Below are 12,394 nucleotides of genomic sequence, written 5' to 3' on the forward strand. Positions count from 1 at the left end.
GGTCCTCCTTCGTTAAAAGGATCCCGGTCTGCGGCAGGTGGAGAGGGAGAGGCAGGGCGGAGGCAGCCCTGTGCTGGCGGCTGCTGAGCTCTGAGCGGGACGCAGAGGACGTGTGCACGGGGGGACTGGTTCCGTAGCGGGGCCTGAAGGCCGCGAGGGCCAGCTGTGCCCGCTGTGTGTTGGCCGGCGTGCAAATACGGGAAAGCAAAAGGCGAGAGCGAGCCCTGCAGAGCGGGGCGCGAACTCACGAACTGCGAGACCACGACCTGAGCAGAAGCCAAGAGTCGGACACTTAACGGGCTGAGCCGCCCAGGCGCCCCGTCCGGTGGGATTTTTGGGGTGATGTGGAAAACAAGCTGTCTGGACCTCACAGCCCCAGCCCGGACCAAGATCCTGGCTTGTCTGGAGTCGGTCCACACGTGAGGGCGATTGTTCACACGACTCTTTTTTCACAAGGACGCACTCAACACGCAGAGATACCGGCCTACCGAAGACAGAGGCGAAAGGCGGCCCTAAGATTTGACGCGATGGCTGGGGTCTAGTGGGACACCTGCGTTTGTGGGGTGCTGTCGTTTCTATTTCCTCCGAGACTCCGCACCACGTGACCATCCCTCTGATCCTTAGGGCCTCCCGGGACGGACAGACAGGTGCCAGTAGGTCCGAAAGACGTGCAGAGGCAGGAGGGCAGCACGCAGGGCACCAGGGGGGCTCCACCGCCACGTCCTGGCCCCCTCACCAGTCTTGACCGCAGGAGAAAGCGGAGCCCGCTTTGAAGCTCTCCCCGCCACGAAAGGTATAAGAACAGTAGGCCAACGACAGGCCTTCGTGGGGAGACGTGTGAGGAGAGCAGCTCAAGGGCACAGGAGGAAGCTCTCTGCTATAGCCTGGCAGTGCGTGTCTGGAGGGAAGGACACTCGGCCGCATAATTTATTAAATGGCCCAGCAGACCTGTCCTAAACCCAACACAAGGTAAGGTTTTTAAAGCACAGAGTACAAGTTCTGTGAAGAAACAGAGGAGAATACTGAAAGAGACCGTCAGGCTAGTAGTACACAGAAGGGAACTCCTGGCGTTATGATCAATCTTGGAAGGAAGAAGGGAGGGAGGGAGGCAGGAGGGAGGGAGGGGAGGAAGGAGGGAGGGAGGGGAGGAAGGGAGGAAGGAGGAAAAGGAAGAAGGGAGGGCGGAAGGGAGCAAGGAGGGAAAGAAGGAAGGGAGGGAGGAAGGGAGGAAGGAGGAAAAGGAGGGAGGAAGGAAGGAGGAAAAGGAATTCTTCCTTCTTTCGTTCTTACCGTCCCCTCTCCGTCGTTCTTCTCTTCTCCCCCTTCGGCCCCCTTTCTTATCTAGTCAGGGCTTCTTTCTTCGTCCTTCTTGGCCCCCCCTTCTCCCCCTTCTTTCTGTCTTTTTCGGGCGTTTGTCCTTCCCCTGCCTTTCTGCCTCGTTCCCTCTCTTTCTTCTCCTTCGTTTTCTTCCTTCCTTCTTCCTCTTCCTCCTTCCTTCCTTCCGTCCTTCCTTCCCTTCTTCAGGCTTCCTTCCTCCCTTCCTTAGAGATCCGGGGTCGGAAGTGACGAAGGTGAGAAAGAGCCACAGGAAGATGTGCGGTGAGCAACAGTCCACGGAGGAGCTTCGACTCCGTCATTTTTAAGACTCCTTCACCCCGTTCCCTTAGCACCTCCGCATTACTGGAGGGACCCCTGAGGGACACACTTCCTGGCCGTCACCGCGGGGACGCACTCAGAAGCCCGGAGTCCAGAGATTATTTTTAGATAAAGACGTTTGGGATTCAACGGACGCAGAAAGCAGCTTTCTCACGGCTCCCGTTATCTGACTAAAAGCAGACACCTCTGAGAAACGAGGACTACCATTAAATTCCCTCTTTGGAGTGGCTTCTAACCCCAGGGGAGAGACCAGAGTAAACCTACCGTAAACCCCTTCTCAGGAGTTTCATGACCATGAAGAAGACACAAAGACTGCTTTATGCCTGCGTAAGGCAACATTTTCACAAACTTTCTTTTCCCCCATTCGCTCTCCTAAAAACTCATTTGTCTTTCATAGAGAAACCTATTTGTTCTAACTGCCCCTTCAAGTTACTCATCCCGAAGTACCTTGCCTGCTGTGTGTTCACTGCTCCTTAAGTAAATGGTCTTTCCTCTTGATAATCTGTCTTTTGTCAGTTTAATTTGCAGGCTCCCAGGGACTGAACATAACAGGGTAGAAAAAATGTTTTTCCTCCTTGACATCAATAAGGAAGTATGAACGGCCTTCTGGTATCTTCCTACCCATTAGAGCAGGGATTTATTTCCACATGGGAGTGCAATATGGTAGGGCCCAGAAAGACAGAAACCCAAGGGTACTAGGAAAAGTCTCTTTCAATAGTCAGGAGTTGAGGAAAACCAAAATGGATTTTGAGTCAACAGGAAATACAGACTGAAAACAACCCACAATCCTGTAATGATCCATGTAAAAATATCAGTACGGTCCAAGGGGGATGACTTCAATTTGGCATGAGTTCTAGTATTCACTTTCAAACGGACCCAGAGTGGGACCTTTTAGCAAACTCTTGGGAGGGAGCGACAGGCGAGTGAGAATAGAAAACGAGGTTCTACTCCGTCAAGCTGAATTCACATCCTCGAGTACTGAAGGGGGAATTTAACTCCGCAGAAACAGAAAAGCTTCAGATGTTGTGGGGAAATCACTCTTGTCGTTAGCACTAATAAGATACGACCTGATCTCCTCCAGAAGACAGCCTCTCCTTCACGGTCACGTCTCGATCGCCAAAACTACGGTCGACACACCGGGTCACTGGTTTTCGGTCTTATGAAACTCAACCCCTCAGACACCTCTCCCTTCTTTCTCGATTCCTGCATTTCAATTAATGAGAACTCTAATCGTTACGAGCAACACACTGGGGAGAGGGGTGATTATTTTCAGAAACACCCGATCCAATTCCGAACATCCTCAACCGATCTGTGTTTGAACCAGAAACACCACGCCCATAACCTCATGAACTCAATTAGGCACACGCAGAACTCCAGGCTTACGCTCCACAAACCGGTTCAGCCACCTGCTTCCTGTACTGTTTACGGTATACATTTTCAGGACAGCAAGTGCCCAACGTGAAAATGAACAAATGAGCGAGCTACATTTTTTATTCAGTGAGAAGTTTCTGTTTTGGGAATCCTTTTTCCCACAAATCACTTTATAGCCAAATAGTACATCTTGCTATTCACAAAATATGAGCATGAGTAGAAGACAAAAAAAAAAAAAGGTGAAATCAAAACATATAAAAATTAGTAATTGCTGATGGAAAAGAAACAAAAATACCAATTCCAGAGAGCCGAGCATGACTCACCTCAAAGATGTGACTTTCTTTGCTTCTGCCTAAGTGATAAGGAAGTCTAACTCACTCCAAATTAAAGAGGCCATTTCCTCTTTAAATATTCTGAGTAACTGTAACAGAAGACTGGGAAAATCTATGAAGCCTGCACCTGGATTTTATGAAGATTATCACAAAAGCCACTCAAAGCAGAGTTAACGGTCTTCTCCCCCCAAGAAGATTCTATAACGTGTCGGAAAACATTTAAGTGTCTCTAGATTTAATCCCCCTAAGGCAGAGCCTAAATTCCTCCTCCTGAAATTCAAAATAATGTAGGTCAATTCAGTACACCCGAGTTCATCGGAAAGAGAATTCTCTCCTCCAGGACTGCCGAAACGAGCGATGTTAGAAGCTACTGCTCCTCTGGTACCTCTCAATATGTGCTGCAGACTCACGACAGCACCCCTCACGCGGTGTTCAATACTGCGATATTTTGTTTCCGTAGGAAAGGTACCGCCGTTGGACAAATAGGCAAAAAATCACTAAGGGGCAATGTTCCTTTTCCTCCCACGTACGGGTCAAACCTTTTCAATGGAACCTCCATCCGGTCAAGTAAGTGGGTTTTTTACTCTTCACAAGAGGAAAAACCCAGAAAGCCCAGGGGCGCCTGGGTGGCTCAGTCGGCTAAGCGTCCGGCCTTGGCTCGGGTCATGATCTCGCCGTTCGTGGGTTCGAGCCCCACATCGGGCTCTGTGCTGACAGCTCGGGGCCTGGAGCCTGCTTCGGATTCTGGGACTCGCTCGCTCTCTTCCCCTCCCCCGCTCGTGCTCGGTCTCTCTCTCAAGAATAAATAAACATTAAAAAAAGAGAAAGAAAGCCCAGATGCTAGCAGGCAGCACTCGCAAGCCCCATGCCTGGACGATCTCACGTCCTCTCTTCCTGAAACCTCTCCTTGTAATATTGTCCTTCGAGGACCACCAGAAGACAACCCAGAGCCTGAAATGCGGGTCCCCCCTCCACTGGGTTAATTTATTCGTGACAGAACGCAAAACGGGAAGACGCCAGCGCCCTCTCCTCTCATTTGTACCGAAGGAAACGGCAAAGTTGTCAAGATCTGAAAAGTTGTCGTTTTACGTCAGAAGCATCAGAAGCAACACGGAGCGTCATGACGGAACGCTCCCCCCGCACCCCCCTCCGCCCCCCTGTAAATCTGTCCTCATTAGCAGCTGCTCTGAGAGGCTGCCGTGATCCCGCACGCCTGGAACCCGGCACAGACAGACACTTTCTCATTACAAGTTGCTATGTAAGATCCGGCTAAGGAAGTCACTGTCGTATCTGATAGAACAGGAACACCTTTCCAATCCAGGATTGCCTTTCCAATCCAGCGGGGCTGACTGTTTTGATTGTATCAGGGCTGGACTTAATAAAAGCTCTGAAAACCGGCGAAAACACCGCAAAATTAACGCCCCCTGTCATTTTGGTACCTGGGGCAAGTTTCCGGCTTATTTAGGGACAGGGGGGATTTTAATAGGATTTAAGATTTTTGTATTTTTCCTATTTTCTTATCCATCAGGTATATCTGGGATGCACTGAATTTTACAGAAGAGTGTCTGGGGATAAACACTCGTTCGGGTTTTTGGCCACCACTGTTCCTATGAATTAGCCTTACAAGAAAATGTTCTACCTTAGACGGTGTCTCCCTTAGATAAAGCAGAAATCTATGGAATGTTACACTGGAAAAAAAACTTGATTTTCTTCTGCACTACAGGGGAAGTTCATTTAAATATTTCTCGGGAAGGATGAGATATGTGCCTCTTCGTATAAATAAATGTTCTCTGTTAACACGTACTTCCTCTAACTTCTGTGAGTTGGCAGAACATCATCAGACCCCAGACGACTTGTGCCGAATCTGAAATTGCAGACGTGCTCAGCACGCCTGGGGGGGGGCTCAGTCGGTTGAGCGTCAGACTCTTGACTTCGGCTCAGGTCACGATCTCCCAGTTCGGGAGTTCAAGCCCCACGTCGGGCTCTGTGCTGGCAGCACAGAGCCTGCTTGGGATTCTCTCTCTCTGCCCCTCCCCTGCTTGCACTGTCTGTGTCTCTCTCAAATAAGTAAGTAAAACTTAAAAAAGTATCATTTCCCAAATGTCGCACATCTAAACGCTATTTTATTTAGGACACCGTTAGACAAGAAGTCGATCAGGAAGATCTACTCTACTGCAGAGCTAAATGAATATGAAGGGCCAAAAGTCAAAACAATTAAACAAAATTATCTTGACAAACGGATCTTCTTCCGTCTGCCTCCTGAACGGACAACCGTGTTCAACCGTATCTATCCCGTGGGTGCCATCAATTTCAGAGTTCGAGAAACCTACAGCAAAGCCAAAATATCACCTTTCCCATTAGTCTATCTGCAAATAAAGGAAGTGCCCAACCACATGTCAACCCCCAGGCCATTGGCCAAAACCAATGGTTATCTTTTAACGCGACCAGCAACCAGGGCAAAGAGCACGTGTGTCTGGCATTAACTCCCCACGGCATCAAACAGGAAGCGCTGTGAGTGAATCACGTACGATAAAGGCAAGGGACATCCTCTCTTTTACAGTTCTTCCCCTTCTGATCAAATCATCTACTGGCCTTAAAACATAGTGAGTTCCGATTCGGAATGCTTAACACGATAAAGTATTAGCTAAACAAATCTCCCCTTTGTTTCTGGAGTCCCCAGGCTTAAGGCGGCTCTGGGCCACAAAAACGCCAATAAGTCTACGTAGAGGATGACAGCCTTCCATTCGTTCCCATTTCTTTGGGCCGGGTCACAAGGCACAGGGGCAACGCTGGCAAGCGGCAGGCTAACCATCGCCAAGAGCACGGTTTTGCAGAACGGAAAACACATACTTTGCCTTCAGCGTCTCCTCCTGGAAATTCCAGTGTGGATCTTCCACCAGCTGTAGTTCCCGCAATACCCTTCCGGGCTTGTAAGCTGCATTGATTATCATGCTGAGAACCTGTCGGGGGAGAAAAAAAAAGACAGAACCGCAATGAACTTCAGTGGCATCGCTGCTGAAACAAGAGCACCGCGAGGAACGCCCGCCCGAGGAGGAGATGCGGCTGCTGACACGTCCGTTAAGTTGGGTGGAACGTTCTCCGTGGGCTGACACGGATTCGGCTCCGCACCAACGGGATGAAAAGGGTGGTGAAATCCCGTCGCTCGGGCGGGCCGTGTGAACTGCCTGCCAGAGAGGACGGTAGACTGTCCTTAGCATTTCTGGTTGTAGAAACACAGCTCTATTCCCTCCAAAGAGCCGCCAGTTAGCATCAACGGGATTACCCTTCAGTAAGATCAGCTACCGAGAACTTCATTTGATTTTTGAAAATAAGTTTCGAAGGGAACCAATAAGAGAGAGGCAGCCGATTGGCGCCAACAACCCTGAACAGACTGCAGGGTTGAAGTCTGGAACTCACCTGGTGCTGGCATTTGAAACTCACCTGGTGCTGGCGATTTACGGACATTTCATACGAAGACGACGCTCTCAGAGACGCGAGCGTTTCAAAAGACAGTCTGGGTATCTAGTACCATCCGATGGCGTATTTCCTCAAACCTCCCCCTTATTCCCAATTCCCAAGTCCACGAAAATACACATGTGGTCGCTGCCTCCCGTGGCACCCCAGAAAGACCGGACGCCGCCCTCTGCGAGCCCCAGCTCTGGGAAGGTAACATGCTCCTGTTTAACCCTGAGTGCCAAGAGCAAGGAATTCGGCTCCCTTGGGGGCATTCCCCTCTCCATAAGCAGATCCTGGTTAACCATGAACGTTTTATGAGTTCCGGCACATTCAACGGCGGCTGTCACTTGGTCAGGATGCTTACCGGATGTGAAGGTGTAGCACAGCCTATAAGGGACCACAAGACCCACGGGGTTTAGTTCCACAACATGCACCTGGGTGACGACCTGCCGGGTGCCAGCCCCAGGAGCACAGGTAGGTACGGGACGGTCCCCTCCCTCCCTGCCCCCCTTCCAGGGAAGGAACAAGGCAGGCACTGGGCTCACATTGCACGTAGCAGAGCGAAACACCTCTGAGAGGGGGAGGAAAACACCTTGCTGAGATGAGACTCTGGCACCATTGCCAAAGTGCCCACTGTTTACAGAGGAGACAGCACAGTACCCATGAGAGGATGGAGACAAAGGTATGTCGCTGGGCTTTGCATGGTCACGGCATTCACGTATGTGACGTGTTCCCGAACACAACTGGCATGGCGGGCACCCTGATTTCATTCCGGGAAACAACGATGCTCTCTCATATGGTAACAGAAGAATCGATCTTCAAAATGTGCATTTTTTAAAGTTTATTTTGAGAGAGAGAGAGAGAGAGAGAGAGAGTGCAAGCAGGCAAGGAGCAGAGAGAGAGAGGGGGACAGAGGATCAGATGCGGGCTCTGTGCTGCCAGCACAGAGCCTGATCCGGGGCTCGAACCCATGAACCGTGAGATCACGATCTGAGCTGAAGTCAGACGCTTCAGCGACTGAGCCACCCAGGTGTCCCTCAAGATATTTTATACCATGCAGTCCGCGTGGCAAGCGTCTTTTCTTAGCCGGGGTCATGCTCTACTCCGAGGGCCCCCTAAGTCCCCGTCAAGAGCACCTGGTTCAGCCAAGGCACTAAAGGGCCAGGACGAGGCCGTACGAGCAGTTTTGGTGTGCTTATGTTTTCGGTATTAGAATAACCGCCTGATTTTACGGTTTGCTGTCAGTACAATTTACAGAGATCGAATTTAAAAAATAAATCCAATTAGAACTGGCTGAAATAATGCACGGAGTATTTATCAACAGACAATAAAATTTAAACCGATTCCTTCCATTGTGTTTGGTGAGGAAGGCCCAGAGCTACATGTTATTTGCTGCAGAGTGAAATGCATTTTGAGACAGTGAAAAGAAAATGCCTTCCAGAATTCAATTCAGCCCGGGAACGGGCAGCCATTAAATTGTCAAAAGCGTCCAATATTGAATAATTTTCCCACGGCATCTCCAATGCCGCATCATGCACTGCCACATTCAACAGGCTCTCCATAAAACTTTGGGACTGTGAGCGGAATAATTCTGGTGCACATGACATCTTAGGGCATCACAGTTACCTCCAAGAAAATAACTGAGTTGGCGGCTGGTAACACCACGCAGTCAGACTGAATTACTGTTCCTGGCAAAACATCGGAACTCAGTGTGCCGTATTATGCCCTTGATCAGGAAGGGTCGTGTGCAAGCTGCCCCCAATTAACTAAGAGGATGTGAGGTGTGAAGTTAATAAACAGTATGCCCAATAAACAGGCAGAAGGGAGTCTGAGTAACTCCAGGAACGCCTCCCGGGATCTCTTGTAGTTCATGAAGTGTCTGTGCAGAACCTACTTTACACGTAAGTCTCAGTCGATGTGCGATCAAATCCCAGCTCCGTCCCGTAGAAGCCATGAGTCCTTTACGCTCACTACTCCTTTTGCTGTTAGTTACAAAAATTTGAACGACAGAAGTAATAACCAGACATATTCTACCAAGTGGAGAACTCTGTTGCTTTGGCCGAAACCGACCTCTCGCTTTATACGGATCCTCTACGGAAGGCTGGCCCCTCCTGGCTGCCCACCACCCTGGAGGGGAGGTGCCCCCTTCGTCCCAGCAGCAAGGCCAGGGAGCCTCCGTGCTCTCCTGGTGGGCGGTCTCTCCCCCAACTCAACCCCCCAACAATGAACCCCAGGCTTGGTCGCTTCAACTTGACAGAAGACCACTCCCCAAAAGAGGCTAGAATTTTCCAGAATTTCCTACCTCCCCCTGGAAGACCGAAAGGAGAATCCCACCATACCCTGAATCTTCGTTCACCTCAGTCACCCGAAACTCGACACTTCCAGAACATTCCTTGCCCCTGGAATCCGATTCCCAAATGGCTCTGCATTTTCCCCTTGTCTGATCCAATCTCAAGTTCCTCCGTGCACCCCGAACCCACCCCTTCTGCCCTCTGGGTTCATGGTCCACCATCAGCAATGTATCTTACAGCCCACAACACTTTCTAGAATATTCTTGTTCACCGTGTGGTGCTCTGGACTGAATTGTGTCCCTCACCTTCACCCCCATTTATGTGTTGAAACGCTAACCTCTGCGGGATGGCTTTAGGGATGGAGCCTTTGGGAGGAGAGTAAGGTGTTCCGTGAGGCCATGCGATGTGGGCCCTCATGATGGAGTGTACCCTTGTGAGAGCTCTTGCTCGCTCTCCCTCTCTCCCCCTCCGTGTGAGGACACAGCGAGGAGGCAGCCATGGGCAAAGCAGGCAGAGAGTCCCCGTGAGCACCCACCTCTGCAGGCACCTGGTCCCAGCCTCCAGACCCACGAGGCACACACGTCCGCGGTCTGAGCAGAACCCGGTCGGCAGGCCCATCCTGTAAGACGACAACTCTCTCTTCATCTGTCATCCACCTGCAGCCGCCTCGTTCGTTCTCTGTTCTCTTGTTACGGTGGAAGCCTCCGGAGCTGTCTGCACTTGCTGGCTCCCCTGTCCCCTGCAGGGCTCTCTGGGGCCCACCCAGGGGCCCTTCCAAGCCCACAACTTGCCCGCATCGCCGAAGAACGGCAATCCTTGGTTGTCTTCTTGGCCCACCCTGTCTGTGGCTCCACACAGCAGGGACGCTTTCTCCTCTACCTCCAAGACTCCGGCCTGTCCAGGCCCTCGTGCATCCCAGCTCGCTTTTCCTGGGTCCTCCTGTGCGTCTCCCGCAAACGACGGTGAGGCTCGGCGCTCAAGTTCTCAGACTGGCTACGTTCACTCCACGGCGCACCTGGCTTTAAACGCTCTCCGCGCATCAGCAAACTCGCGGTTCCCCAATTTGTATTTCCACCCTAGACCTTTCCCCAACTCCAGACACATATAACCGTCTCCACTTGGATGTTTCACGGGCATTGTGTTCGAATCAGACAGATTTCATCTGCCCTATAGCTTCTTCTTCTCGGCAACTTTCCTCTTCTGACGGCGACTTTCCAGGCCTCCGTGAGCTCTGCTATTCTCACAGTCCACAACTGATCACCAAGAAACCCTCCCTGTATCCAGAGTGCGTGGCTTATTGGCTTACTGTCCACCCCACTAGATCATGAGCACCAAGAAATCAGCGGCTTCATTTTGTCTGCTGTTGTATCCGTAACAGCTACAATTACACCCGGCAATCGCAGGGGTTCAATCAATCATTTTTGGCGTTTGTTCAATGAATTTCAACATGAGCACTGAAATTAGTTAAAATTCTTCCGTACATCTAGAAATTAAGGACTAATTCACGGCAAGAATTTACTTGGGGCCGTATAATATATAAAATATATGTGGATGAAGGCTTAGGAAGTAACATTTGCTGCTGAGGCCCGTTCCTAGAAAATCCTGTCCCACAGCGTGATAAGAGAGTTCCAGAGAGGTATCTTACCTTCTTTACAGGCAAGTGATACTGAACAACAAAAAGTGCCTCACTTCTCCTCTGCCAACCTTCCCAGACGTTGCCCGGCAATCTGCTAAGTCTTGTTTCACAGGTTATGATCGTGTTACGGCCCACAGGCCTGGTGCATTGTTCTTTGTGGGCTAGTGTTCAGCATAAGCATAAAACGATAGCAACGAGGGGGGCCTGGGTGGCACAGTCGGTTAAGCGGCCGACTTCGGCTCAGGGCACGATCTCGAGGTCCGTGAGTTCGAGCCCCGCGTCGGGCTCTGGGCTGACGGCTCGGAGCCTGGAGCCTGTTTCCGATTCTGTGTCTCCCTCTCTCTGACCCTCCCCCGTTCATGCTCTGTCTCTCTCTGTCTCAAAAATAAATAAACGTTGAAAAAAAAAATTAAAAAAAAAAAATAGCAACGAAACACCAGAGAGGATCGCCAAGAGGCCTGTCCCCATCTTAGACTTTGTTGACTGACTTGACTAGATGTCACCCAGGCAAGATGCCATCCCCACCCCCCCCACACACATACCATCTTCTCAACTCAATTATACCGATAAACACACGGCTGCTGTGGAGAAGTTACCTTCGTGCACCGTATGGCATCATTACGTCAACAGTTAAGACTGCTTTGGATTTCTTATTTTCTGGGTTCCTACATGAAGGCTTTAGAGTTTGTAAGTAGAAGTCTGTCATGACGGGTAGCCAAGAAGAAATGCCCAAAGATCTATAACGATGGGCAAATTCAAAGACGTCATCACAGAGCCCCCCGAATGTGGAAAATAAACACTGTAATCAAAACCCAGAGGCTGAAGGAAATAGCCTAACGGGTCGACCATGTGGCGGAAATATGAACTGCAAGCAACAAGTGAAGCCAAATTCCAAACTGCCAGGCCCCACCGGAAACTTCGGAGTTCCTTTGCAAAGGGGGTACGGGGGGGGGGGGTAGGGGCGCTCACGTTGCTATTTGCAGCCCAGCCTCTCTGGCAGGGCCGCGGAGGACGGGCCGGTGCAGTGTGGGGACTGAAGAACTATAGGATTCTTCGGGATCCTCTTGTTCGAACCCATTCCGCATGTCGGGGAAGCAGTGTAGGCAGCACGCGGCCCAGATCCCTCAGTCACGGCGTGTCTCCAAACACGCCTTCTGCTTTAGATGCAATGTTCGGTATTTTTCTTTTAATGCTTATTTACTTATTTTGAGAGAGAGAGAGAGAACACGAGCAGGGGAGGGGCAGAGAGAGGGGGATTTGACTTGACTGACTGGCTTACATTTGGTGCACTTCCCGGAAGTCTCAAAGTCAGAGACGGCTGTTAGGAAGACGTCCGCCATTCCTGCCAGCCAGGGAGAAGGGGTTTGGGGTATCGGGTCCTGAGCCAGACCACAGGAAGCACAGTGAAAGCGAGACCAGGAGGGACACCCAGGGGGACTCAGAAAAGGGGTCTCTTCCTGTCCTCTTACCGCCCAGGCAACGCACAGCACTGCTGCCAGATTGAAACACCGCACACCCACTACTCCTACTGCCCTAGAGAACACAGAGCTGGGGTGTGATTCCACCGGCACCAGGCACAGACTTCTGCAGTGTGTGTGCCCCTGGGTAGGTCTGTTAGGGTGAGACAGGCCGAGGCGGGGGAGGGGAAGACA

The 12,394-nt window shown here is 50.9% G+C and overlaps 1 protein-coding gene across 3 annotated transcripts in view; it reads right to left on the reverse strand.

Moving 5' to 3' along the window:
- SFMBT2 (Scm like with four mbt domains 2) overlaps positions 1–12,394 on the reverse strand; it is a 227,004-nt gene that overhangs the window by 21,062 nt on the left and 193,548 nt on the right. For all 3 annotated transcript variants that reach the window (XM_030321061.1, XM_030321063.1, XM_030321065.1), the window contains one exon: positions 6,210–6,319. In XM_030321061.1, the coding sequence (XP_030176921.1) occupies positions 6,210–6,319 (110 nt within the window). The remainder of the gene's footprint in view (positions 1–6,209; positions 6,320–12,394) is intronic.

The sequence above is a fragment of the Lynx canadensis genome, chromosome B4 (assembly GCF_007474595.2).
Source record: "Lynx canadensis isolate LIC74 chromosome B4, mLynCan4.pri.v2, whole genome shotgun sequence".
In the NCBI taxonomy this organism is placed as follows: domain Eukaryota; kingdom Metazoa; phylum Chordata; class Mammalia; order Carnivora; family Felidae; genus Lynx; species Lynx canadensis.